This window comes from Pan troglodytes, chromosome 11 (genome assembly GCF_028858775.2).
Source record: "Pan troglodytes isolate AG18354 chromosome 11, NHGRI_mPanTro3-v2.0_pri, whole genome shotgun sequence".
NCBI classification, from domain to species: domain Eukaryota; kingdom Metazoa; phylum Chordata; class Mammalia; order Primates; family Hominidae; genus Pan; species Pan troglodytes.
The window spans coordinates 11818921-11846889 of record NC_072409.2 but is presented as its reverse complement, the minus strand read 5'-3'; the positions used below and the strand labels follow the sequence as shown (position 1 = coordinate 11846889).

Here is a 27969-nt window from a genome sequence, read left to right as displayed (position 1 = left end):
CACAGAAGCATTCAGAACCCCGGAGATAAGCACAGATACGCAAAGCTGACAGAGATACCCATACAGAAAAGGATCGCAGACACAATACAGAGGCTGAGACACGCACAAAGACTTAGGCCCCCGCATGAAATGATGCGGACACACACCCCAGACACAGGCACGAAGGACCCACACACTCACATACACACGGGTGCAGGGGACTCAGACACAGATCCACAGATTCACCCCTGGGAGTCTGGAAGGTTGCAGGGACACACATACCGTGTGTGCAGAGCCAAGGAGCACACGGAGGCAAGAGCCGCAGAGGCGGGGGCCCGACACGCACAGACACACACAGATACCCACCGACACACACGCAGGTAGGGTGGGGCGGGAGCCTCTAATCCTCCACAAAGCCGGGCCCCTCGCGGGGCCCCGCGGCGCAGGGGGCCACTTCTGACCAAGCCTCCCGCAGGTTCCAAATCCGATCCGCCCTTTCGCCTCCAGCGAGGTCAGGGGACCCGCCCCCCATGCCCTCCGCCCCCGCCCGGCTCCGCGCCGCTGCCTCGCTCCGGGAGGGGCCGGGGCCGCCCCGCAGCGGATCGCGGGGGGTCAGCCCGCCGCTACCCCGGGCCGCACCTGCCCCCCTGCTCCCCGGTGAGCCGCGCGTCGGTGGGGACCACGGGCCGCAGACAGCCGGTCCGACGCTGTGGCCTCTCGCACCGGACGCGGGTGCCAGGCCCGGCTGGCGCGGAAGTCGGCAGCTCCATCTCGCCAGCTTTCGCGTCCCGTTGCCGAGGTCCACTTTGCCCAGGCTGGCTAGAGCACTGTCCTTGATCCGCGCGTCCCAGCGACCCCTGGCCGGGCACCCGACCCGCCAAAGGACCCCGATCTTGGCAGCCAACCTAATTTCTTCAGAGCCGCTACCCTGGGGCCACCACTCCCTCCTAGCGCCCCTCACTGCAAACCCTAGGAGGCCCAGGTCTTGCCCACTGCTCCTGCCCCTGCCTGGGGACCCCTTTTCCAGCCTTAGTTGTCCTCTAAACTCTCGGTCGCCTGAACCCAGGCCTGACCTTCCTTGTCGTCCCAGTGTCCCCCATTCTCGATCCCGGGGCCCCAACCTCCCATCGGCTCAGTCCCCCGCCCAATCTCTGCCAGGCCCGGAGCTTTCCCAGACCCCTCACCCACACTCCAGGCTCACTCCCCGTTCCTGGGCCTGGGCCCCCCCTTGCACGAGTCCAGGGCCAGCCGTCCTCGCCTTCTGCCCGCCCCCGTCCTTCGTTCCTGGGAGCCGGCCCTCTCCGCGGACCAAGCCGCCCCGAGCAGGCGCCGCCGCCCGGGGGACGCCGAGTCAGCCCCCGCGACCTACCTCGGCCGACAGTCGGGGGTTCCCAAGCGGCCACTCCCGGCCGGCGCCGTCCCCTGGCGGAGCCGCCGCGCTCCCTGCCGTCCGCGCAGTGTGGCCTCGCTCGGGGCCACTCCTCGTAGCGCTGGAGCTTTACAAAATATTAATAATAAAGAAGGCAGGGGAGAAAAAAGAAAGCCTTCGCTCCCCAACTCCCAAATCAATTTTTCAAGGGGGTGGAGCAGAGGGATTTGTTTCGAAGACGATCAAAACTTCTGCGAGGGGCCCGCGGGGCGGCCGGGCCGGGGAGCCGGGGCCTGAGCTCGGGGCCAGGCGCGGCGCGGGGCGCGGGCCAGGGGCGCGGAGCCCCGGGGCGCGCGGGGGGGGCGGGACGGCACTATTTGACGTGGAGCCGGCGGCGCATCCCGGCGCAGGGATACCGGCCGCGGGGTTCAAATGTCAGGAAGTTTCGGGAGGTGAGGCGGCCCGTATCCCTCCGCCGCCAGCCCCAGCTCTAAACCCGGCGGCTCAGCGGGCGCACCATGGCACTGGAGTAGCGCGGGGAGCGCGCCCGGAGCCCCGCGGCCCGCTGCGCCCCGCCCGGGACCCCGCTGCGCCGCGCGCCCCCCCCGCGGCCCGCGGGGCCGCCCCTGCACCCCCACCCCCTCCCCCGCCCGCCGCCGCCGCCACCGCCACCGCCGCCGCCGCCTCCTCCCCGCGGCTCCGTCTGCAGCAGCCGCCGCCGCCGGGCTCCGGGACTGACAAGCAGGTGACAGAGGAGCCGGCGCGCGTGGCTGCAAGTGTCCGGGAGAGCGCGGCGCGGGCTGCAGCCGCCCCGGCCCGCCCGCACGACGCCGGGGCCCGGGGCCAGCGCGTAGCCGCTCCACGATCGCCGGGGGCCGGCGCAACCCCTGCCCTGCAGGGGCCGCGCCTCCCCGGTTCCAGGGCCGCGGCGGCGGAGAGCGGGTGGACGGGCCGGCGGGCGAGCAGCCCGGCCGGCGGGGTCCGCAGCGCGCCCCGCGTCCCATGGATATAGCAACAGGTCCCGAGTCGCTGGAGAGGTGCTTCCCTCGCGGGCAGACGGACTGCGCCAAGATGTTGGACGGCATCAAGATGGAGGAGCACGCCCTGCGCCCCGGGCCCGCCACTCTGGGGGTGCTGCTGGGTGAGTGCGGGGTCGGAACGCCCGAGTGGTCTCGGGCGTGGGATGGGGCGTCGTCCGGCTGTGGACACGGGCGTCGGGGCCAACGGATAAAGGAAATGGGTTTGCAGGACATGGGGAGGAGGCAGAGACAGGACTCCTGGAGTGATCGCCAGAGGGCCGCAAGTACGCCTCCGGCAGGCGTCCTGAGGGGACAGGACAGCTCCAGTCGCCACCCACCATCCTTTCCAGGCCTAGGTTCTAGAGCTGCCACTCCGGTGTGGTAGGTGGCGGGTGGCAGGGATGATGGAGGACCTAGCAATCACCTTGGCGAGCTTGGGAGAGGCGCAAGGTCACCTGGGGTGGGGGAGATTCTAAGAGAAAAACGTCTCCCTGGTCACTCAAACCACAGATTTTGGGGAGATCGGGGATAGAAGACCACGAACGCCACCGTGGGGCGTGTCAGCCGGCGAGCGCCCCAGCCTCACCTCGCCTGTCTTGGTCCCAGCCGGCCACCCTGCGCCGTGCTCGTTGTCATTTGTCTTAACACGGAGCGCGGATTCTCCGGAGAAGGGGAGAGCACAGCGCCGAGCCAAGGCTGGAGGCCCGCGGCCTCTCCACGCCGGAGCCCGAGGACTGGGACGGACTAGCCGGGGCCGCCCGGCCCCTGGCGCGGCGGTCCGGGGAGCGCAGGCGGCAGGCGGTGATCCCGGGCGGCCCGAGCCCTCGGGGCCGGGGGCTGTGGGCCCGGTGCGACCGGGACGCCGGGGCTGGGCCGGGCGACGCTGACGGCCGGGCTTTCGCCCTGTGCGCTACAGGCTCCGACTGCCCGCATCCCGCCGTCTGCGAGGGCTGCCAGCGGCCCATCTCCGACCGCTTCCTGATGCGAGTCAACGAGTCGTCCTGGCACGAGGAGTGTTTGCAGTGCGCAGCGTGTCAGCAAGCCCTCACCACCAGCTGCTACTTCCGGGATCGGAAACTGTACTGCAAACAAGACTACCAACAGTAAGCGCTTCTCGTCCTCCTTCCCCGCCACCGCCCGGCACTCGAGCCCGGTCAGCCCCCTGCCGGGCCCGGCCCGCGCCCGCTCTGCCGCCGGCTCTGTGCGCAGCTGGGCCGTGCAGCTCCAAGGGTTCCGAGAGCTGCGCGTCTTGGGGCCGGGGCGGACCAGCCCAGCCCAGCCGGCACTGATGGGGTCCTGGGAGCCTCCGGACGGCCCCCAGTTGCCATCCGTTGTCCCGGAATCCTGCGCTGGGCCGGCCGAGGGATTTGGTGCCTGGGTCCTGGGATATAGGGTCTGGCGCTACGGAGGCTTGAATTGGGAACCCAAAATTGATTTCCAAAGGAAAATAATGTTTTAGGGAGCCAGGCCTGGCGGACTGCTTCAAGGGCCTGGTGTGTGGGGGTTTGGGATTCCTGGAGCCTGGAGCCAGGAGCCAGGAGGTGGAGTGCTGGGACACTGAACGGCCTGAGCGGCAAGGGAGGCCCCCTTTCTGCCAGGCTCACTGCTGCACTTTTAGTCCCTGATGGAGAGAAAAGAATGTCCATATTCCCCAAACCGTTCCATGCGGGAATTTTGCACTTGCAGTTTTCTTTGGTTGGAGAAGCATTCTAGGAAGAGGATCTCAAAAGGTGGCAAGTTACAATTTGGGGCTCCCAATGGGAGTGAGGAGCTGACTGAGTCAGCCCTCCCCACAAGGCCTCCTTTCTGGTAGTGTGTATTGAGGAGGGAGATGGCCCGCTCTGCCCTGGTATAACCCAAACCTCAGGGCTGAGGCCAGAGATGTGGGTTGAGCCCTTCTTGCTAACTAGTTTTTAGCTGAGACTGGATTTGTATGGCCGGGGTTGGGGACAGACAACAGGACATGCAGGCTTTTTCTTCTGACCTCCTGGGTTTTCTGCCTGGCACTGCAATTGGGAGGGAGGCAGTGAGGAGCCACAACTGAAAGAGGGGTGTGGGGATCCCCAAAGCTCTGTTGCAGACACAGTGGGTGCCTGCGAAAACTTTAGTGATGCCAGAAAACCGTCCTGGATGAGGCTGCAGAGCGGGTAGGCTGCTTAGGTGGTTTGGTGCTCAGAGAGGGCTGTGTATGCCCAAGCCTCCAGGGAAGGAAAAGCTGGGCTGCCGGCGCCTCGTGGTGAGTGCAACCTACCTGTTCTGCCCAGGGATTGTCCCCAGTCCAGGGCCTAGTGGAAAGCAGCGCAGCCCAACTGTTTAACTGAGGCCTGGAAACAGTGCAGGCCAGAGCCCTAGAGAGGGCATCGGATTCTACCCCAAAAGGCTCTGGCTGTGCCTGGTGGTCTGGGGACTGAGCCTGAGCTGCTTTTTGCACCTAGCTCTTTCTTCCGGCTGAGGGATCTTTGGGTAGGGATTGGAGTCCATTCAGAGGTTCAGCTGTTTTGCTGGTCCCAGAGTGCAGCTGAGGCCTTCCTCTCAGTAGGAAGCACCCCAGATTTAGGCACACTGCCGTAGGTCGGCTTTGTGCTGTGCTCTGAACTAATATGATTCTAGTTCCGGGAGAGGGAGACGCCAGTCCGTTCAGTCACAGCCCAAGCATAGAGCAGCACAAATTGAATGGGGAAAATAGTTTGGGGTAGATGTGGCTGTGGGCTCTGGGCTGGCTAGAGGAGCCCCTCTGTAGGGTGCACCAGCCTCTAAGCCCCCTCCCCACCACACCCTGCACCCCTGGCCTCACTCTGCTTGCCTGATCCCGAGCTCTGGCAGTGCCACTTACACCCAGCTCAGCCACCAGCCTTTACGACAACACATGGGGGAAGGGGGCCCAGGAAACTAAAACCGGCCTCCGAATCATTTGCACGGCTTAAAAAAAAGAAAAAAACTTTTTAAATATATTGAAAAGACTTATGAATTGCGTGTACATATTCTGCCCTCCCCCCACTCCCCATAATTATTTACGGAGCTTCTCTTTAAAAAAAGGAAAGGATAACCCCTGGTTCTTCAGGCACAGAATGGTAAAGTCACGAAATTTCAGCTGGATGTTGCCTTAGAGATGAGCGGCTCACCCCCTCATCTTACAAAACAATTAAACGTTAAGCATTTGCTACTGCTTTGTCCAAAGTATATTTGTTTTAAAAAGAAAAGGAAAGAGTCACCTAACAGCCAGCTTCTTCAATGCAGTCCGGTGTGTTGAGAATGATTTTTGGCACAGGGCGAATCTCAGGTCCGAAGACCTCACTCAGTCTGGATCCTGTGGGGCTGAAGCCTGGGGTGGGGAGTGCATTATTCTAGCTGTGGACAGTTCACTCCTCCACCCTCATTCTATTTTTTCCAATAACGCCAATTAGGTATCTGCGTTAGGCCGGCCGGCAGGATGTGCTGGGGGTGGGGGGTGGGGGGTGGGGTGATTGTTATCAGGACAAATAGCCAGTGAGTCGTTTCACAGGGAGATGGAGCGCCGCTCCAGGCAGGCAGCAGCCACTGGAAAGGGATGTTCTTTGCACAATAAAAATTTTTTTATTCACATTTCTTTTTTTCTTTGAGAATTGCAGATGCATATTTATTTCATCTGTGCGTAAATGCTTTTCAGACAGGAATCCAAGCAAGCGGGCGCAGAAACGTGCCTTCTTGATATTGTCGAGTCTGTGCGTCAGCGGTATTGGGAAATTAACAATCCCCCCACCAAACACAACTTCTGAAAAATGTGTCCTCACCCCTGGCTGAGTTGCAGGGCTCCGTCCTTAAAAAGAGGTTGCCATTTTTAGTAAATGTCTCTTCTTCCTTTCGATTTGTTCTCAAAGATCCCAGACACCCAGAAGTGCCAAGTTCTCTTACGCACCACGGGGGTGATTAATTGACACTGGGGCACATTGAACCGAATTTGATAAAAATCCTCTTGTACATCCTTGGCGGGCAGAGCAGAGCGCCGGCCGTGGAGTTTGGGCATTTTCACTCTTAACTCCAAAAGTCTCCTTTTTCCCCATGTGTGATTTTTGGGGGCTCCTTCAAAAAAAAGAAAAAGCAGCCTTTTCGGACAGAAAACCAGTTAGGAAACGGAGAGGAAACGCAGCCTCCCCCAAATCAGAACACCTCTCACCGTCCTCCACCGGAGAACAAATGAAAAATAAGGCACGTTCCCCCCTCCCATGTTTTTATCTTGGCGGCTTGGCCGAATAGAATTATGTAACTCTCTTTTCTTGCCGTCTGTCGCTCGTCTGGAAAGGGTTTTTATCCTGAAGAGGTGGAGAATTCCTGGAGGAGGCTCCGGAAGGGGGGAGGGTCGGTGGGAGAGTCCAAAAATCTGTCACAAAATGGAGTCTAATCGCTTGTAAGACAGCTCCCAGGTTTGGCGACCCGAGACCCGCTGGGGTGCAAGCGGGCGCCTTTGTGCACGGCGAGACGCGGGGTTCCGGCCCGGGCCGCGCTCCTACCTCGGCGGCGGGGCCGCGGCGTCCTTCCGCCCGCAGGGCCTGCCCGGGCGGCCGAGCCTCTCGGCGGCACAGACTTCCAGGGCTCCGCCGGGCCCGCTGGGGGCCCTTTGGGCTCGCCTGTCCAGGTAGGATGTGCCTACGTTGGCAGCAGGGGAGCATCGAGGCTTTGATTGAGTTTCACAGAAAGCCCTCTTGAGTCCTGGGGTGAGTTTTTAAAAAATTTCCCCCAGCTGGCTGTGGCTCCAGTGGCCCAACCGCTCTGCCCTGCGCATTCCTTTCCTTGGAAGTGTTTACCCCGGGAAAGACCTTCTTGGGAGGCTCACCTCTCCCCCCACACTCCCCATCCATCTCCCGCGTTCGGGTGTGGCCCAGGGGGAGAGCAGTCAGGCTCCGGCCTTCTCTGGCTACTTCTTCTGCCAGCCTGGAAGGCCTCCCATAGGCCCTCCTGCAGGGTGCCAGTCTCAAGCAGCACCCCTTCCCCAGTGTGTACCCCAACCAGCGAGCCCCCCTGCCCCAACCATCAAACTCATTCAGGGCTGCAGAGCGCCTGTCCTGGAAACTGCTTGGGAGGAGGAGCCAGGACTTTGCCTTACAAAAAGGCTTCTATGGTGCTGTCTCTGGGGGCTGAGGCCCCCAAAGGGCTCACCCTGGCAGCCCAAGTCTGGGGACCCTCTGGCCCTTTGGAGGGTACCTCTCCATTTAACCCCAGCACCTTGGCTGTGTGCAAGACGGTAAGCACAGGCCTTCCTGAGGCTGCAGTCCCCTGCTGCTGAACGGAGGCATTATTCACAGTGACTCCTGGCTCACCCTCGACTCCCCGGGCGCTGGGCTGGTGTGGCCTTATTTGTTTGCCCTATTTTTCTTGAGTAGGGGAAGCAGGCTGGGAGGATCTCCTCTGGGGTATGTGATTGGTGACTGTCAGCTCTTTCCTGCCCTGTCCATTGGAGCCAGGCTTAGAGACCACACGGCCGTGGCACCTACCTGATCCTCCTCTGTGAAATGGGGACTTATTCTGCTGGGGGCAAGTATTCTTATAAGGACTTGAGATAAGGTGCCCCAAAGGACCTGACATCTTGCCTGGCTTGTTATTAATACTCTGGAAGTTATTGCTGTTACTCTTCTCACCATGAGCATGGCAGGGAATACCTTGTCTCCAAGGACACACACCACACTGCCAACAGGTTCTATACCCAGGTTCCATGGTACACAGGGTTTGCCATGAGCCTCTCCATGCAGGGAGGATGAGGAGCACCCTGGGGAAGCCATTGCCTTTCCCTTCGTAGGACACTGTAAAAGTCTTGCCTTTCTCAGCCATGAAAAGAGCTTTAGACTCGGAGTCAGACCTGAGTTCACCTCCCAGCCCCAAGTCTTAGCAGCTGTGTGATCTTTGCTAAGTGGTTGCCCATCTCTGAGCCGGGGCCTCATCAACAAACTGGGGGTGATGATGTGACTTTGCAGGGTGGTTGTGAGGATTACACAGGCACCTGGTGGAACTTTAATAAATATTCCATTCTCCGGGGGATCCATTATCCTCTCCTGCACCTCAAGAGAGGTGGAAAACCTGATTGTGTGGGTGCGCACAGGTGCCAACTGCATTATCAGAAAGGGCCGCAACAGGGTGGCCAGCTGTGCTGGGCTCTTTCTGCTTTGGGGGCAGACGGGTGTGCTGTGCTCTTTCTCCCTGGGGGCAGACGGAGGGTGGCCGGGTGTGCTGTGCTCTTTCTCCTTGGGGGCAGACGGAGGGTGGCCGGGTGTGCTGGCTCTTTTTCCTTTGGTGGCAAACAGAGGGTGGTCCAGAGCAACAGTATTTCCACCGGGAAACAATTGGCATCTCCAGGGCCTCCATATAGCTTGGAAAAGCTTAATAATTCATATTTGAAGAACTGTTTGTACTTACTGTTTTGTGATTGAAGCCACAGAAAATAAAGCTCAGCCAATGGAGAAGGGGGTAGGTGGAGGAGAGGTCCGGGGGATTTGTCTATTTCTCAGAAGGAAGATGAAGTTTAAAAGGTGGAGAAACACCATTCCAGGAACTCAGAAGGCCCCTCCAGCTCGGGCTCTGTGGCCTTGTGAGGTTTCCACCCATGGGTGGCTGGCGATGCTTCTCCAAGGAGCCGCCTTTGTCCTGAGGCTCTGGAGTTTCTAAAAAATAAAGAAAAGGAAGAGGAAAAAAACCAGTCCTACTTTGGCATCAGTTAGGCTGAAGGATGGAGGATACTCTCACCGACATGAGTTATAACTTCCAATTTGTTGGACACCACAGTCAAGCCTCAGCCAGGGGAGGGAGGAAGGGAGGGGTAGTCTACTCATCCAAGGAGCCGCGTGTGAGCTGTCAGTCAGTTGGGGGTGCCCGAGGACCCAGGGCCCTTGGCTGTCTGGCTGACCCAGCCGGAAGTTCCTCTGGCCCTCTCCAACCAGATTCTGTGCTGATGGCAGCAAAGAGCAAAACCAAAATTATATATATTTATTACCACTGCAGTCAGAAGTGGAGAGACGGTGGTAGTGAGAGAGGGCTAAGGCTGAAAACCATATTTGAAAAAGTTGATTCACGAAGGTAGAGGAAGCAAAGTGGCAGACGTTTGCCATTTCATCGACCGGCTGGTGTTCTCCATTCATGTCATAAATGTCTCCTGTCATTTGATGCCAAAAGCAACATGATTTGGTTCCCCGGTGGCCTATAGGGTTTTTCTCCCTCTCTCTCTCCCTTTTTTTTTTTTTTTTGCAGTAAATGTTTATTTGTTAATAATATACTTTAAACAGCCTAGCCTTGACCTCAAGTCTCCTGAAGCATCCATCTTCTCTCAGAAAAATGTTTCAAAGTTTGTGTAATTTTGGGGGGAAGGTGTAACTGACGGGGCAGTGAAGGGCTTGTGTTTGCTTTAACTACTGCTGCGGTGAGGAGTGGTGGGGCATAAGGGGCCACTGTGCTCGGAATGGCAACTTTCTTGGGTTTCAGGCCGGCTGACAGCACTTCCTCTCTGCCCTTTACCTTTGCTTCGCCTGATCAGTACAAATAAATTTCTGCGTGGGCCCTTCCTTTGTTATTCCCTGGATAATATTGTATCCATTTCTGCTCAGCATCTTGACTGGCAGCCGCTGGACCTGCCCTGCTGACCTTGGGGCCCCAAAGGGAGGATGAGGGGCTGGGGATCTGGGGATGTGTGGGTACATTTGTGGGGAGGCTTTGTCTCAATTGGGAGCTTGGCTCGGACCAGCCCTGGACGAATGTCCTGGCTGATGGCAGAGCACCTGGCTGGCCTTGGCACTTGGTGAACTGGGGGGAAGTGTTGCTGAAGGAAAAACCCGGTTCCTGGAGCCTGGTTCCAGAAGAAACAAAGATGTTTGCTTCCTGGCCGGGCCAGTGCTGTGAGAGAGGCTTCCCCGGGAACTGTGGGGAGGTGGCTAGCTGGGGAAGGTTGTGACGGCCACCCAGAGCAACAGCGATGCCCACTGGGGCTGGCAGGAATGAGGAGGCCACCAAGCTGCTGGGTAGCTGAAGATGAGCTAAGCATGCTGAGACACAGGGCCGCCAGGGGTCCCTCCCCCAAGCGCCTCCCCAGGAACTTGAGCAGCGGTGACGGGAGGGGAGGAGCAGCACTGGGTTGGGATGGGACAAGTTGGGTGTGACTGCTGTTCCCCCTTCTCCCGCCTCCTGCCTTCCAAGGGGACTCTGTGACTCTTGTCATGTGATTCCTGGATTGCTATAGTTACTGGGCTGTTGGGTGTGGGCGCCAGACCAGGACTGAGCTGCCCAGGCCTTTGGGGTTCCAGAGGATCAAGGTGCTCTGGGGTGACCTCCTCCAAATGGAGGGGTCCTGGGTGGGGCACATTTTCTCAAAGGAAGAGCAAGCTTGTTGGCAGTTACAGAATGGGGATCCAGAATGTCTCCATCTCCCAGTGACAAAGGCCAAGGGCCTTTAGGGAAGGACTGACAGCTCTTCCTGAGCCTCAGTTCCCTTCTCTGTGAAAAGGGGGTAGTAATTCCAATCTTACAGGGTTGCTCTGAGAATAAAGTGGAACAAACCCAGATGCCAGCCAGTGTTGGGCATGCAGTCAATGTATGTTTTCTTCCTTCCTGCTGGGAAATGAGCCGAAGGCAGCCCCGTCTGGCAGGAATGCATTGTCTGTCCTGCGTGGGAGGCCCAGAAAGTGCAGCCTCCTGAACAGGCCTCCCAGAGGGGTCTTGCCCACCCTTCTGTTCCTCACCCAGGTTGGGAGCCTGTGTTTTTATTTTATTTTTTCCCTTGAAAAGGGCATGGGGCCGGTCTGGATGCCAGAGGCTGCTCCTCGGAGCCAAGGCCAGCCTGTGGATGGGCCCTCATTACTACTGAGACACGTAGGTCCCATTTTTTCCAAGAGACTCCTGAGCATGGTCAGTGTAGATGTGAACTTGTAGGAGCAGCGCCTTACTGAACAGGGAGGCAGCCCGCAGTAGTGCCTCTAGAAGGGCAAGGCATTGGCGTTTGTTGAGCCCCTGTTAAGTTCACTGTCTGTACCGTCCCAACCCTGTGGTTAGGGGAGGAAACTGAGGCTGAGCAGCTTGAACAACTTCCCCAGGCCCAGAGTTAACTCTGTAGCAGATTTTTCCCGGCCCAGAGTTACCCTGTAGCAGATTTCCCCCCAGGCGGGTCCAACTCCCAAAGCCGGATGGGTTCTCTAAGTACCCCTATACCGACCTTCCGGAAGGTGCGGGCTCTACACTGTTGCTAATCTGCCCCAGAACGCCCAGCCTGGGAGGGGTGGGGAGGGGGGTCGCTACCCGAGGGTTGGGAGCAGGGTGTCACTGACCTCCTCTGCGCGGATTGCCCCCTGTAGGGCCAGCCCTGGCCAGAGGAAGAAAAAGGTTAGAATAATTGCCTTCCCCTGGGCGGGAGAGCTTCCTTCGACGTCCGGACACGCAGCTGGGGCGGCTTTCAGCGGCCTCCACCCGCGCACCCCTCCAGGCCCACCTCTCGGCGGTTCGTGCAGCATGTTCTTTACTGGGAGTGGGATGACACCATGCATAGGCTCCTGGGCTCCGCAGCCGAGCCGCGGGCGCCAGCGGCGGTTGATGAATTTCGGTGTCACCAGGGGTTTAGCCCGGATTTGGGAACCGCGCGCTCTAATACGCGCACACGGTCCTGCCCTTTCTAAAGCGCAGCCCTTTCACCCAGCAGCTGATTTATGGAGGAATTCGATCCTGGGACGCGCTGGGCTGAAGCCCGGAGTCCAGGGCCCTGCAGCAGCTTTCGGGCTTCTCAGCGTTTCGGGGACCCTTGGTGGCTCGGGGGCTCTCCTGGGCTGGGGTCGGGGTGCCCCGCCAGGTGGGGCCTTACGCGGTCCAGAAAGAGCCAGTGATTCTCCTTGGAGCCACTGCAGGCTCCCGCTGGAGGGAGTAAGACTGGCGGGGAGAGTTGGCATTTTCTTTCCTTGTTGAGCACAGCCCTCGCCCCTCCCCAAGCCCTCCTGCCGACCCCCTCGGGCTGGCCAAAAGCAGCAAGTTCGGGAGGTTTGTTTATTGAGAGAACAGAAAATTAGGGGTTGCGGGGGAGAATCTAAGACCCTTTTCCCGCCTGAGAAATGTGCGAAGTCCCTCAGCTCCTGGAGGCAACCAGGCGGCCCGAAAGCCGAGTTCCCGGCGCGGATGCTAGGGCCGACCCCAGCCCCCTCCCTCCTGCGCCCCAGCCCGAGGGCGGCGAGTGGCGGGTATTTTTTTTTTTTTTTTTTTGGATTTGGTTTGCAGGGGGGAAATGTGGTTGTATCAATCCACAAATATTTACTCTTAACAGACTTGTATCTGTGGAGATTTCGAACAAAGACAGTTTAGGGGGATTACAAAAACCCTAAACCCCGTTTTTCTCCCGGACTTGGTGCTTTAAATGCCAATTATAGGCGAGCCATATCCAACAGCAACGGGGAAAGGCGAGCAGGCTCCGGGGAGGGAGGTGGGGGGAGAGTCCGGCCATTAAATGTAACTTTTCATTATGAAAAGGATTTCGCCGGTTTTATCTTCTAATAAGATTATGTCACGAACACAAGTACCTAGGATGGTGCTGAGTGACAGGGCTCTGTCGTTTAATCAGAGGCTGTGCCGCTCAAACCGCGGGGCCCTTTGTCCCACGGAGTGAACGACGGAAACTTGCCGTCCTAATCCCCTTATTCATGTCAAGCACAGAAAAGAAGCGGAGCACCTTACAACCGTGTCCCCTCCACCCCTTCCGAGGACGGCGGGAAGAGGGGGCTCCGGCCCTGTAGCCCCCTGACGCTTTTGGTTTCCGAGCGCGCTTGGGCCTCAGGAGCCGGAGCGTTGCCGTGGGGGCGGGGGAAGGGGTGGTTTTGCGGGTGCCTTAATTGGCAGCGTCTGGAAAATGGGGACAGTGACCCCACGACTAGAGGATGAATGGGGGGAGGGTTAGTGGGATGTGTTTGCCTCCTCTGACCGAGAGCACGGGTCCTGCTCTGTCCCCTCTTCCCAGGAAAGGTGGCACTCTGGGTGCACACCCACCACCCCCATTAAAGCGGGATTGACCAGAAGAGAGAGGCCGAATGGAGATGCCAGGCTGGGGCCCTCAGCGGGGCAGATTTCGTTGGATCCCTGGGACTAATGTCGCAGCGCTCGCACTCCTGCAGGTCTCCAGGGTTGGCCATTCCCGGCTGCATGCTCGGCCCCTTTCTTCCGAGGGCGAATTCCTTTGTTCGACCCCCACGGAAACCCTCTTCTCCGCCAGGCCCGTGGCGCCTTTCTCGCCACCTCCGCCGCCGCCGCCGCCGCCACCCTCGTCCCACCGTTTGCAGGGCTTTCCTGCGGCGCTCTGGCCGCGGAGACCCAGCCCTGTCTGCCGACTGGCCCTTCGACGTCGCCGCCGTGCCTGAGCCCCACTGCCTGCTCGGACAAGCAGAACTCCGGCAGGCGCAGCGGGCGCCGAGGCTTGGGCTTTAGCCGTGGCGCTCGCCTCGGCGCAGTGGGGAGCCGCGGGCGTCGGAGAAGCGGCCGCGCTGTTCCGGGTCGCTGCACCGGCTGAAAAAACCAAAAGCAAAACCAACACCCAGAAACGAAGCCTGCGTGCCCCCGGGGGCTCCGTTTTGCTCCCCTCATGGACATGGGGGTGGGGAGCTCGTGGGGTTTCAGCCCAAAGGCTCCAGTCAGTGGAACCGGAGGGGGACTTCGGAGGAATTTGTCTCTGATGTCCCGGCTCCCTGGCCTCCTATTAGAACTCGTAGAGGATCCGCTCTGGAGTCCCCGTGCGCCCTGGCAGAGGTCGGGGACGCCAGAGTGCACGCAGTCTCCTGCGCGCCGAGCCCAGGCTCCGGGCGCAGGGAGGATCGGGCTGAGAGCAGGGTGTCACCTCGTAAAAGCGACAGGCAAGGACTGTTTTATGGGGAGGGAGAAGGAGCAGGAAGTGATGCTTCCATCTCTGACAGCATAGGGACCGGGAGCTCCGATGGAGGAAACCCTTTCCGGGCAGGACGAGTAGAGGGACAGGACAGGGCCGGGGACCATGGGATTCGCTGCCATTAAGTATGGGACGGGCAGGCGAGAGCGGGGAAGGACCGATGGAGCCAGAAGCCCTGAGCTCACCTCCCGCCCGTCCTCTCCTGGAGCCCCCTCTGCAATCCCGGCTCAGTCGGCAACCGGCCCTTCCTTCCAGGTCAGGGGTGGGGGAGAGACTTTCTCCCTCGAAACACTTGATACCAACTTTGTTTTTTTGGCAAGAAAAATAAGCCTTGTTTGGAAAGGGGTGGGTGGGGGGCGTCGAGCGAGCGAGGGAAGGAGCAAGGAGGCGGCGGCGGAGCAAACTCTGCGGATTAGGTTTCAGCGCCTCCGCCCCACCCCCAGCCCCGCGGCGGTGATTTGTGTGCGGGGGTCTGTGACCCTGCAAGCATCAAACGGCCCGCGGGAACCGGCCGAGTTCAGAGGGACAGTGGGCCGAAGGGCGGCCTAAGACAACGCAGATGGTTCCTATCAGCCCGGCCGGGCCCGCAGCGTCCGCCCGTCCGTCCGGGCTCCTCTGCAGGGAAGAGGCCTTGGTCTTGGGGGAGGCCCCCGCCTGAGCATTGATAAGGGTCTGGACGCAACAGCCCACGCCCAGTCGGCCCCAGTGGAAAGGAGGCCTCGGAGACTGGTGTCAGAGGGTTCCTTGGCCAGGCTGTCCTGACCTCACTGGGCTCAGGAGGAGCCTGATGTGCCTGGTCACCAGAGTGGCCTCTGAGTAGGGACCAGCAGGAAGAGAGACCCTCCGGTCTCCTCCCCGTGGCCGGGTTACCCTGTCCCTGCCCTGCAGGCAGCTGAGGCTCATCCACAATATAGTGCCCCTCCCCCAGGGACCCTTCTTCCCTTTTTTACTCAGAGAGGTGCCCTGCCCTGCCCTCAGCCTGCTTGCTTCTGACTTCATTGATTCTATGCAGTGATAGAATGCCCTGCTTTTTCCTGCCACCTGGAGCCCTTCTGCTTGGCTTGAGCTAACTTTGAGGGACTCTTCTATTTTCTCCCTCCTGTCCCCAAGGGAAAGCAGAGAAGGAGGCTCACTCATGCCTTGGCCCAGAGCCTTGCCTTGGTGCTGGGAGCCCTGCTTGGTCAGGGTGGGAGGGGCTCTTCCCCCACCAGCCCTGGCCTCTGAGCCTGCTCCCCTTCTTTCCCCAGAGCTGGAGCAGGGCTGTCAACCTCAGCAGTCCCAGGCCTCCCTGGCCTGATTTCCAGGGCCTGGCCTTCTGCGTGGCCTCCAGTGACCACAGTTGAGTGCAGCAGGGCCACACTCACAGGGACCTTGGGCTGCTTTAGGATATCCCAGCTAAAGGGCTCTTCAGGATCCGAGTAGAAATGGGAAAACCAAGGTCCAAGTGCAGCTAGGACTTGTCCTGTTGTAGCAGAGCAGAGGCGGAAATCCCAAGCTGCACGCTACCAGGCTTGGGGGCTGTGTGGCAACTCCACAGTCCTTTTGAGAACCCTCTCCCAGACTCTGGCTTTAACACTGGCCTACTCTGTCTTCCCTGGGCCCAGGTCTCAGGGATGGGAAGGTTCTTCAATCCCAGCTCTTTAAGAAGGGGTGACAGGTGGACCTGGACAATGAAATGATTTTGAGAGTTTTCTGGATAACACGGGGCCACGTGGCTTGGGAATGCGGTCTACTAAACTGGGACCTTGGGGGACAAAAGCCAGGTGAGGACAGTGCCACATCCCACCATCTTTCTTGTCTCTGACTCCCGCATACCCTGGGCTTGGCCCTTCCTGTCTATAGTGGGTCATGGGGAGGCCAGAGGCCTGGCTGGGGACTCAGAGGGCCAGTGGGCTGCTAGGACCTCTCAAGACTCCATCTCCCAGGGTCCCTGCCTCAGGGGAGCAGCCGGCTGGGTCATCTGTGCACGGAAGACACATCTGTCCTCCACATGTTGCAGGCCGAGCAGAGGACATGTGGTTTGGGTCGTGTTATCTTAATCATATTTATTAGCCAATCCTGGGGGAAAAAAGAGTTTGATATTGTTATGATTCGGAAAAGGTCCCCAAATCTACAAGGCGACAGATCAGGAGAGGCCGCCAGCAACAGCCAGGTCTCAGCTGGGTTCAGGACATGGCTTTGGAAGTTCTTTGGGTTGTCTTAGAGCGATGGAATCTCTACGCTGTGAAACAATACTTACCGCTTTCATTTTCCCAGAGATCTGAAGCGAAATTAATTACCCCGCCTTGACTGATAGTTGTTCTGTTGGAGTATGGTTCTAATCCTTATTAACATTCTCTAAAGTCAGGCATGAAATATGACTTTTATACCACACTCTTTGGCATATGTTTTTCTTTTCCAGGAGATTTTTCAGGCTATCTCTAAGCCTCACTGCTGTTCATTATTTTTGCCATAGGTCTAAAGTTGCCATCCCCAAAGCCAGTCCCGCACAGAGCACAGCCAAGCGGGGAGGGGGGTGTGGGAGGAATGACACATCTCTGCTTGCGACGCAAATTGCTTCTGATTATTGAGCTTTGAATATTTTTCTCCATCGTGTTTTTATTAAAAACTCCAGCATATTTACGCTTGATGGTGTCTTCAATTAGATTAAAAAAAAAAAAGCAGGGGTTCCCCTTTCTATAGCAGTATGTAAGGAAAATAGTTATGACCACAAAATTACCATCCAAACCTGGTTCTAGTAAAGCCAGTCCTGCTTTGACAAGCCCAGCAGGCTGGGTGCTTTTTTTCTAAGCGTTCCAGCTGCTAGGGAAACAGACCAGAGAGGAAGCCCACAGAAGCCTCCATTCTGCACGGTACTTGGGGCACCTCTCAGGACCTAACACTTCCCAAGTTTGTGAGCCGCAGAAGGAAGCCCAGCTGCATGGGGCTTTCTGACGGGCGGGGCAGACCTGGAGCATGCACGACAGCAGCAGCAATAATAACGCCAGCTGATGCTTGTTTAGCACTTGTGGTCCATCAGGCACTGCTCTCAGCACTTTCCATTCTTTAATGACACTACGACATGGCTTCCATTATTATTTGCATTTTCAGGTAAGACAGCCGAGGCACAGAGAAGTTAAGTAACTTGCCCAAGGTCACACAGCTAGTAAATGGAACCCAGGCATTGTGTCACGAGAAAACTTTCAGCAGCCTTTTGGGAGGGTGGAGTCTGGCCTCTGGCTGGGGTTGGTGCCCCAGTGGTGGGCTGGTACTGCAACCCAATGTTGTTTGTTGAAGAAATGGCTCCTAATGAATGGCCAGTGTTCATTTCATGCTGCTTGTGGTAAAGCTTTGATGGGGATTCACTCACTGAAACTTCTTACTGCTCTGGGGGCAGGTTTTATTAATATTATTTCCCATTTTGCCAACATCAAAGCTTGACTTGGGTGCAGTGATTTCCCCAAGGTGGCAAGCTGATGATTGCCAGCTTCAGATGGCACCCTAGATCTTGATGAGACTTCCTAAAAGCACTGTGGTTGGCCGGGTGTGGTGGCTCATGCCTGTAATCCCAGCACTTTGGGAGACCAAGGCGGGTGGATCATGAGGTCAGGAGATCGAGACCATCCTGGTTAACACGGTGAAACCCCCGTCTCCACTAAAAATACAAAAAAATTAGCTGGGCGTCATGGCAGGCACCTGTGACCTACTCGGGAGTAGCTCCCAGCTACTTGGGAGGCTGAGGCAGGAGAATGGCGTGAACCCGGGAGGCGGAGCTTGCAGTGAGCCGAGATTGCGCCACTGCACTCCAGCCTGGGCGACAGAGCAAGACTCTGTCTCAAAAAAAAAAAAAAGCACTATTGTTTGCCTGGGTTTCCAGGTGACAGAATTGGGGCTCAGAGGGGTGAAGCCACACACCTAGGGCCACACAGCCAGTGGGGGGCTATGCAGCACAGAGTCAGCATCTGCGGGTGCCACAACCTGCCCTTGGAACCACTTCTCAGCTCCCGGGAACCCAGGCTTGGGGGAGCACCTGCACTGAGCCTTCTCAGTGGGTCTGACTTGGCCTGAACAACTCTCCTGGCAGTAGGCAGGGCACATTTCATCACTTGGGGGGGAGGGTTGTTATCTGTGACCTGTCTGGTGCCAAACAGGCATGGCGTCATCCCTTCCAAACCCCATTTTACAGGGGAGGAAATTAAAGCACAGAGAACCTGAGTGTCTAGCCCTAGGTCACACAGCTAGTGAGCAGCTGATGGGAATCACACTCAGGTGGCCTGTCTTTGGGGCGGTGCCTCTCAGAGAGAGGCTCTGAATCATCATCTTCGTCCTCAGTGTTGTCAGCTTTATGCATGACCACCCCTGAGTGCCTTCTGAGTACTTTGCAAATATATAGTGAAAGCGGCGAGATTCAGAGAGGGAAGGTGATTTTCCAAGGATTACACCACAGGGTGGGGCCGGCCAGGGTCTGCCCTCCTGCCCAGGATAGTGGAAGTCCATGCCATGGATGGGAGCGTGGCCAGCCCTCACAGGGCCACCTTTCCCCCTGCAGTGCCTTCCTGGCTCCGGGCTGCCGGTGCAGCAATTCAGGGCAGGCGTTGTCTGGCCTTTGAAGGGACGGCTGTCTGAGTGTGTCACTTTGAACTGCAAAGGGGCCTGTGGTGAGGGCTCGGCCCCCTCCCACGTGCCCCCGCCTGCCCACCCCTCCAGCTCTGGTTCTAGTCGGCAGGCCTGGAGCCAAAGGGGCGGGCAGGGCAGTGGCCCCCCTGTGGGATGTCAACCTGATAAGTGAGCAGCGACAGACCCCTGGAGGAGGATGGAGCTGGCCGCCCACTGGTTGGGCTGTCCCACGTGGCAAGAGTTCAGGCCAGTCCCCAAGGTGCCATCCTCCCACAGACATGCCCTTACGGCTGCAGAGAAACATCTGCCTGAACGTCAAAAGATTTAAATTAAAATAACAGTAATGATAGTAATAATAATGATTTGTAAAAGGAAACATCTTGCCTTGGGGCACAGGGAGTATCAGGGACTCAACCCTGTGTTCTGCTTGGGGAGTGCTCGTGGCAGGAGGTCAGAAAGAAGAGGTATTAGGTGAGAGACCTAATGCCTATTAGGTCTGGGCTGCTGATTCCCAGGAGTCCAGCTGGGGGCCTTTTGAGTTGCTCAGCTTCCTAGCTCAGCTCGGCCGGGATGGGGCAGGCCTATCCTGCCCTCAGAGAGCTCCCAGGCTAAGTGGGTGGGTGGGGTGAGGTGGGGATAGGGGCGAGGGCAGAGTTGAGCAGAAATGAGGCCAGCACAGTCCCTGTGCCTGCAGTTATTGGCTCTTGGATTTTGTGACCCCAGAACTGATTCCTTGAGAGGCCAAGAACTTAACCAGATTTTTCACCAGTGCTTTGGAACCTCAGGTTTTACCACTTCCCGCTGTGTGACCTTAGGTTAGAGGCTTTAAATTCCCTGTGCCTCAGTTTCTTCAAAGTTTACTAAGGACCAGACCCCTGCCTCCGGGTAAGGATGATTCAGAGGGAGCAGATGCCATTCCTCTTTAGGTGAGTGGTTCCTGCCGATTTTGTTACTGATGCTCCCACAGTCCTTTGTGCTGGGCCTCAAAGGGGGCCACCTTTGACCATATGTATTGGGTCTCAGCTAGAAAAGGGAACGGTAGGTGCTCAGTTCGTACTGAAAGAAAGTATAAGGGTCTAGAGCTGGGCTGGACTCTGGGCTTGGCCTCTTTCTAGCTGTGTGATCTTTGACAAATTCCTTAGCTTCTCAGAGCCTCCACTCCCTCACAAGCAAAATGCACGTAAAGAACCTACCTTCCAGGTTGTGGGGAGAGCGAGATGAGATGCTGTGTTCAAAGAGCCATACCAGTCCATGGGAGCCGTTTTTCTTAGAGGGAAGAGTTGTGGGCAGGGGCCTCGTTAGTCACACAAGAAGGCAGCAAGAGTGTGTGCCAGCTTACGCCAGGCAGGTGCCCGTGAGATGGGAGGCTGCAGCTTGGGAGGATTTGGGGAGGGCATTCCAGGAGGGGGCCCTGGCAGCAGGAATATTAGGGGTTAAATGGGTTAAATGGGTAGGCTGGGACAGTGAGTCTGGCAGAGGGGCTGCCGAGGGGCTGCTGGGACTGGAGGCTGCAGAGCAGGGCAGGAGCCTGTAGCTGTGCTCGGGCATTTGGATTTTATCCTGTGGGCAGGAGGGAGCTATTGAAGGTTATTGGACAGGGGAGTGACAGGAACTGGAGAGGCACTTTATGGAGCTGATGCTGGCAACGTGTGCCTGGGATTAGACCGGCGGGAGGAGGCTATTGCCACCTTGGAGGTGAGGGTAGTTGCGGGAACCAGAGAGGGAACAGGGCACAGGGAGGGTCACAGAGGCCTGGGGCTTGGAGCTGGGGTGGCTGGAACCCCAGGTACTCAGCTGCCTGGCTAAGACCTTGAGGTCCTGAGCACTCTGGGCTGGTCCCAGCAGGGGTGACCCACTTAGCTGGGTCCCTGGAAGAGCCGGCTTGACCTGTGCAGCCCCACTGGGCCCCACACCCAGAAGGGCCCTTAGCTTGGTTTAATGCTCCTGCTGTCACACTCTTGAAATTCTTAATTTTTGAACAAGTGGCCCTGCCCCTGCCTTTTCATTCTGTGCTGAGCCCTGCAGGTGAGCCCCCAGCTCACCTGCCATTCCCACATGTCTCAGACACTTGCCCACATCAAGGTCTTACTCAGGCTGTGGTGGTTGCCCAGGAGGCGTCCCCTGGCCTCCATCATCCTTTCTTCTTCTGGAAAACTCTCCCTACTCCCAAGGCCTGGCACAAGAGTCACCGGTTTCATGGAGTCTCTCTGGCTCTGAGCCCCACCCCCGTCCTCCAGGCTTGGATCTGTCCTGTAGCACTTGCTAGACATGCAGAATCCTAGATCTGTGAGGGAACTCGAACTCTCGAGGTGAAGCCCATGAGTCTACATTTCCAGATGGCCCCTGGGGGAAGCCTTGCCTGCTGAGGTATGAGAACCTCTGCCCAGGGTACCTCCAAGCCTGGCACAGGGCCTGGTACTTGGTAGGTGCATCCGTGTGTTGTGTCATTGTGAAGGAATGAATGAACTGTGGTTACCTGTCCATCTGGATGGATGAAGCTCCCTGGGCCTAGCTCATTGCCTGGCATGGGTGGGTAGGTTGCAGCAAGTCTGACTCCACAGGACAACTGGGAGGACACCTGGCCAATCCTGGGGACTGGCTGGGGCAGGGTTCTTCTTCTTCCTGAAACCTCGGGACATGGGGGCGAGGCTGGGGGATGGAAGGGCAAAATTAGTGCCCTCCGGGAGATGGGAAGTGGGCAGAGGCCACAGAGTCCACCAGCACATCCTCCCTGTAGCTGTCCCCTCCTCCGAAAGGACTGCCCACTCCTGACATGGTTATACAGCACGCACATAATTATACAGCATGATGGAAGAAGAGAGGTTGATTGTTATTTCCAGAGCCTTTACCCTGTGCAGCCACTGATTGAAGGAACACATTATTTCATTCAACCGTAAGCCTCATAGTCTGTGAGGCAGAGCCTGTTATTATCCCCATTTCAGCGATATGGAGACTGAGGCACAGAAAGGGGTAGTCGGCAGTCCAAATTCACACAGCTTTGTGTGACCCCTCTGCCAGTTGGCCTCCAAGATGCCTCATTCCCCCTGTGGCTCCCGCTTTTGATGCCTCAGGGATACACCTGGCACAGTATGTACTCAGCGAATGTTTGGGGAAGGCAGGAGGGAGGGAAGAAGGAAGCCCAGCTCACTCATCCAACCGGAAGGACCCCTGCTCCAGGCAGGACTGGAATAACGCCAGGACTCCAAATGAGCAAGATAGTCCCAGCCTGGCCTGCCTGGGATAAGGAGCGGGCAGGGAAACCCAGAGGAGAAGCACCGACTTTGGCAGGATGGGGCATGTGAGGGCACCTGGAAGGCACTGTGGTGAAGCCCGGGACTGGAAAGCCTTCTTGCCCAGCAGTGACGGGGTCGCCATGGAGAGGCCTCACCGGGCAGGTCTCTGAAGCCAGCGTCAGTTTCATACAGGCATTCCAGAAATACATGTGGAACTTCCTCCCTCCACGCCCTGTGTGGGTATCAGGGAGGCATGGGGAAGAAAACGCTCCAGGTCCTGCCCTCGGCTGCCACCATGGTGCTGAACAGGGTGAGTCTAGCCAAGGAGATGCCAGGAGCAGACCCGGTGCACAGTAGGTGTTCAGGGACTGTCCCCATGGAGATTTTCAGTTACCCACCTCCTGCATTAGCCTCTGGTGCCAGGTTCTGCACACCCCCCCACAATGCCACATCCATGAGCCACTATCTTGAGTCCTTTGACCTCTCTGAGCCTGAAGTTAGTCATCTATAAAATGGGTACAGCTATTCCTACTGTCCAGGTTGTTGTAGGGATTAATTTTGTAGCGATTAATCCAGGGGAGGGCCCCGCTGCGAGCATACCTGGAAGAAGGGGTGCTGCCTGGAGAGGTGGGAGAGCTTTTACCAGGCAGGTGACATTTGGAGTCACGAAAGGGGAAGAGGAGGGCTTTGCAGGTGTGGGGTACAGTGTGGGCCAAAGCCCAGAGACATGGAAGCCTGTGGCCTGTTAGAAGCACAGGGCTCCCCGCTCCTTCCCCTCTCCTCTCTGCCCCTGGCTGTTCTCTCACCCTCAAGCCGGTGCCAGTGTGGCTCTGCAGATTTGCTTCTAAGCCCTAGCACCCGCTGCATGCCAGCCAGGCACAAGCGCCATATGAAGCCTGCTGACATGCCTGGGAGACAGGTGTTACTGTCATTCCCATTTCACAGATGAGGGGACTGACACCCAAAACCCAGAGGCCACTTACCCAGGGCCACACGGCTGGGGAGCTTCACCACCAGGTCTGACTCCAGCTCCTGCTCACCCTTCCCCCAGCCCTCCCACTCCTCTTCTAGTCAGCTACTTGTCCCCACTTGCTCATTGCCCACACAGGGAGCAGGCCCGGGGCTTACACAAAGGCAAGGGAGGTAGACCGCTAGGACTTGGAAGACTGAGAACAGCTACATAGAGGAGGCGGGCACGAGAAGCTTCTGCAAAACCAGTTGCAGTCGGAGGAGATGCTATGGCGAGGGCACTCCAGGCTGAGGGCACTGCCTGGGCAAAGGCATGGAGGCTGACAAGCCCAGCCACGCTGATGATTGATGTCACAGCACAGTCACACACATGACCTTTGAGATTCGGGGGAATAACTGTTTCGGAGGAGGCTGGCGGTCTCAACCTTGGTTCCATCATTTTCTGCCACTTACCCTGTTTTTTTCACCTGTAAAATTGTTATTCTAAAAACCCAAATCGGGGTTCCAGCAAACGGGGAAATGATAGCTGCTAGATGATGATTAGCCAAGTCTCACAAAATTGCAGCTCAAGAAACTGGGGCTCTGAGAGGTTAAGTTCCTGCTCCGAGGCCACCCAGCTGGGGAGTGAGTTGTTTGGATTAGGGCCTGACTAAATAGCACCAAGGACTGCACATCTTAGGTGCCATGGGCTGTGGCCTCTCAAAGGAAAGGAGGGGAGGGCCTGAGGCTTAACTGAACACTTGCAGGCTGAGCCAGAACCTGCCCTGTGGGCTGCCAGCCCTTCAGGGGTGTGCAGGGAGAGGCGTCCCACTCCCATGGCCCAGGGAGGAGCACTGGGGACGAGTGATGGGAGTGGCAGCCACTTCCTGCTAGAAGACAGCCCAATGAGTTCCCTGGGTGTCCTTTACACTGGAGCCCTCCCCTCTATGAGCCTTCTGGACCCAAGCCTTCTGCAGGCCCCACTCTCACTGAGGCTAGGACCCCACAAGCAGTTTCCTCCCTTCCTCCTTTCTGATATTTGCTGAGGCTGCTGTGTGCCTTGTCCTGGGTACTAAAGACACAAGGCAGACACAGCCCTCCCCAGTGGCAGTAGCTTGTAAAGGCCCTGATGGAGGGAACACAGGGCATTGTGGTCCCAGAGGATAGGGCTCCTCACCCAGACTTAGGGGTTGGAAGAGGGCTTCCTGGAGGGAGAGCTGTTGAAGCTGAGAGCAGAGGAATTATCCAGGGAAAGAGGGCAGGAGAGCAGGTTTCAGGCAAAGATCAGCATGCACAAGGGCCTGGAGAGGTCAGGTCACAAAAGGTCTTGAAGTCTGTGCTAGAGAGTCTGGCCTTTACTCCAGGGCCCCTGGAAGCCATGAAAAGGTTCTAAGCAGGGGGGTGTCATGTCAGATTTGAGGTTACAACATGCACTCTGGCTGCTGTGTGGATTGCAAGGGGAGGTGGGGGGCCAGAAAAGAGAGTGGATGGAGGCTGTGGACACGGGGAGAGGGGCGCTACAAGGTAGTGTTCAAGTGTGTGCACCCTAGTGCACAGGACTGCAAGTACACGTGTGCATAGGTGTGTGTAGGGGGTGTCAGGGACTTGAGCTGAATGAGAGCCCCACCTTGTCCTCTAGGTCAGGGCTCACCCAGCATCCGGCACAGGGAATGGCCCATGGTAGAGACTCAGTGAATATGTGCAGTTCAGATCTCAGTGGGCACCAGGTGTCCGTGGCTGTGTGTGCGTGCATGCAGGCACATGTATGTGCGAGTGTGTGTCTCTAGAGATGTATGTGCACATGACAAGTGGTGAGGTGGCATCTCTCTGGCCATACTCCCTGGGTGGGACCCAGGAAGCCTTGGGCAAGAGGGTAGGCAGCTGTTGGCCTGGTCTGGACTGGCCCAGCCTGGCATAGACACCTTGCACCCAGCCAGAAGCCACCAGCATAAGCTCTGCTTAGCTTTCGTGCCAGTGCCATCAGTCAGGGAGTTATCGCTGCTGCAAGCATACCTGCCTTACTCACTGCAGCTGAGCTGATCACAGGCAGTGGTGGGCGGTGGCACTGTGCTCTGGAACCGGCAGCATCTGGAGAGGCAGGCTCAGCTCCTCCTTGGGGACTCTGGCTTATTCTTCTGAATTCAGATGCCAGAGCATACAGCAGGAGCGGCGCCTGTGTCAGTGTGTGTGTGTCAGTGTGTGTGTCCCTGTGTGTGCTGTGGGTGTGTCCCTGAGCCTGCACGTCACCCTCTGTGCCTGTGGCTGAGGGTGCCCACCTGTCACTTTGTGAGCACAGCTTAGGGTGCCCTGTATCTGTGTGCACCGGTGCAGTCAGGCGTGTGCATGTGCATTTGTGTGTGGGGGTGGGGGGTTGTGGGTGATTCTGTGGTGTGTGGCATACAGGCTCATCCTGAGGATGCTGTGTGAGTCTGGGTGTCCGTGTGGTGTTGGCCATTGTGGGCTAATGTGTCAGGGCGTGGGAAGGGCGTGCACCTGTGTCACTGTGGGCCCTGCGGGTGTGATGTATGGATGTGGGCTGGGTGTGACAGGCAGAGCAGCAGATGGCCAATCCTGGCCTGTGACGTCCATGACCAAGGCTCTGAGAGCCAGCCCAGGTTCCGTCGGGAATTTCCTCTCACCTCTATCACGTGCAGGGGAGGGCGGGGTGATGATGGGTGACTGCCTTCAGGGACTGTGGTGCCTGTCCTCCCCCCCCCCCCGCCCCCCGGCTCTCTGTACTGGGAACAGTACAGTACCCTCCCCTCCTCTCTGTCTTCTCAGGAACTTGGCCCTGCTGTAGCCTCAGGGCCAAAGGGATGGACACCCAGGGCCCCCTCCGACCATGGGCCCTAAACCCCGAGAGGAGGCACAAACCCCACTCCTCCCTCTCCGCAGCCCTGCCCGGGGACCTGCTTTGGCCCATGGCAGGCAGCCTTGTCCAGGCTGGGATCTCAGGGTCTGGAAGCGCCCAGGCTGCCTGGGGAAGCATGGGGAGAGGGGGCAGCAGTTCCAGGGCAGGGGGCAGGTTCCCGAAGCCTGAGGAGCTCCTGGCCCAGGTGAGCCCCTCTCTGCTGGTGTCCCTGGCAGGTGGGTCCCGACAGGAATGCTCCGGTGGGGGTGCCCTGCTGCTGTGCCCTCCCAGGTGCACCTGCCCATCTCTCCCAACAGGTGTGCCCTGACAGGTGTGCCCGGATGGAGTTTCCTTGGGAGGAGCAAGGTGAACGACGGGGCCTCCAGGGCTCCCCAGGACTCCCTGCAGCCTCTGCACCACCCTGCAGCCCAGGAGGCCAGCGCCCTCCCTGCTGCCACTGGCTGCCCTGCCCGCGGCCCTGCCACCCTGGGGAGCTGACCCCGACCCCACCCGGCCCCCCACGTCCCAGCTCGGGGGCTCACAAAGGGAGAGGAGGGAAGAGCAAAATCGCAGAGATTTGTCTTGTCTGGGGCTGACAGCGGAGCGAGTGATTGCCAGGCCCGCTTGGCAGTTTTTAATCATTTTATCTCTGTTCTCGGCTCTCCGGGGAGACAGCCAGTGCTTAGCAGTCTGCTCAGAAAGACCTCGGGGCGCGTGGCGCAGCGGCGGCTCGGAGCTCCCATTATTAGCTGTGCTCTTCGGAGCGCGCTCCGATCTCTCCCGGGGGAGCCGGTGAAAAATTAACACGGGCCGGCGGCGCGGGCGCCCGATGTAACTGTAATTACTCCATTGATATTCCTCACACAATAGCGCTGTCATCAGTCATTTACATAAACTTTCTCTCCCCAGGACGGGCGGAGGTGCCTAATCCTATTGGGCGCTTCCACTGCATGCATTATACATGGCAGCTCCTAGGTGCGGACTGAGGGAGGGGCGGATCGCCGGGCTCTAGGTGAGGAGGGAGGGAATAATTGGGAAGGAGAATTGGAGAGGAGAGAGAAGGGGGAGGAGAGGAGGAAAGGGGAGGGGAAAGGAGAGTTGGGAAGGAGAATTGGAGAGGAGAGAAGAGGCTGGTAGGAGAGGAGGGGAGGGGAGGGGAAGGAAGGGAATAATTGGACAAGAGAAAAGGAGAGGAAAGAGAGGAGGGGAGGGAGAGACAGTGAGGCAGGGGCAGAGCCAGAAGCTATCTCTAGAGGGTGGGGCCCCCAGATGGGCTGGAGCCCAGTGGCGCTGGGGTCCCGCTTTGCCGGGTGAGGGTCCCTCTGCATCCTGGGGCCGGTCCCCGAGGGCTCGGTAATGGGGCTCCCAGCCAGCCTGCCCCTCCATCATCTGTCTGGCCTGGAGCAGGTGAATCTGATTCTCCAGGGGCCTCGAACAAAGCCCGGCCCATGCCCCACCCCTCTACCCGCCTGGAGGGTCTCACCCTAAGCTCCACTGGGCTCGGGCTGGAGGCTCTTCAGCTGCTAAGGAGTTAAAACCTCCCTGGAAATTATCCTGTAATGACCTAATTAAAGACTTCGGGCCACCTACTCTGGGGTGAAAGCTAATAACACACGCCCAACAATAATAATCCCAGCGGAGCCCCCCTGTTATTGCCGCAGCCTGGCCCCTTCCCACCAACCTCAGCTGACAGTCTCCCCTGGCCCTGCCTGTGCAAGCTGTTAGTGACTGGGGAGGGGTAGAGGAGGGCTCAGGATGGGACCAAGGGGAGAGGCCCAGGATAGTCAAATTTCCGTTGCTGAATATTTAATGAGGCCCACGCGGTTTATTTGGTTGGCCTGTCGATTTTTATTCTTCTGTCAATAGCTTCTCATATGTGGGGCTGTGATGATCTTTAGCAGGGCCTCTCCAGGGACGGCTGCCACTAAATGCAATTATGGATTTTATACCTCAATGTGTTTGATATTTCCACTGATCTAATTTGCAGCCTGGTAGTTTATTGTTTGGCATTTTAATGGCGCTCAAATGCTATGGGAAATTTGATTTCTTTTTATAATTCCTCCTTAACGCAGTTAATGCGGGTGGCGGGATGGCCCAGATTTTAGAGCCCAATG

The 27969-nt window shown here is 58.0% G+C and overlaps 1 protein-coding gene across 2 annotated transcripts in view; it reads left to right on the top strand.

Annotated features, from left to right (window-relative positions):
- The first annotated feature begins 2004 nt into the window (after positions 1-2004).
- The window catches only part of LMX1B (LIM homeobox transcription factor 1 beta), an 87213-nt gene continuing 61248 nt past the window's right edge, over positions 2005-27969 (top strand). For both annotated transcript variants that reach the window (XM_016961674.4, XM_016961673.4), the window contains exons 1-2: positions 2005-2489; positions 3284-3470. In XM_016961674.4, the coding sequence (XP_016817163.1) occupies positions 2351-2489; positions 3284-3470 (326 nt within the window). In that variant the 5' untranslated portion in view covers positions 2005-2350. The remainder of the gene's footprint in view (positions 2490-3283; positions 3471-27969) is intronic.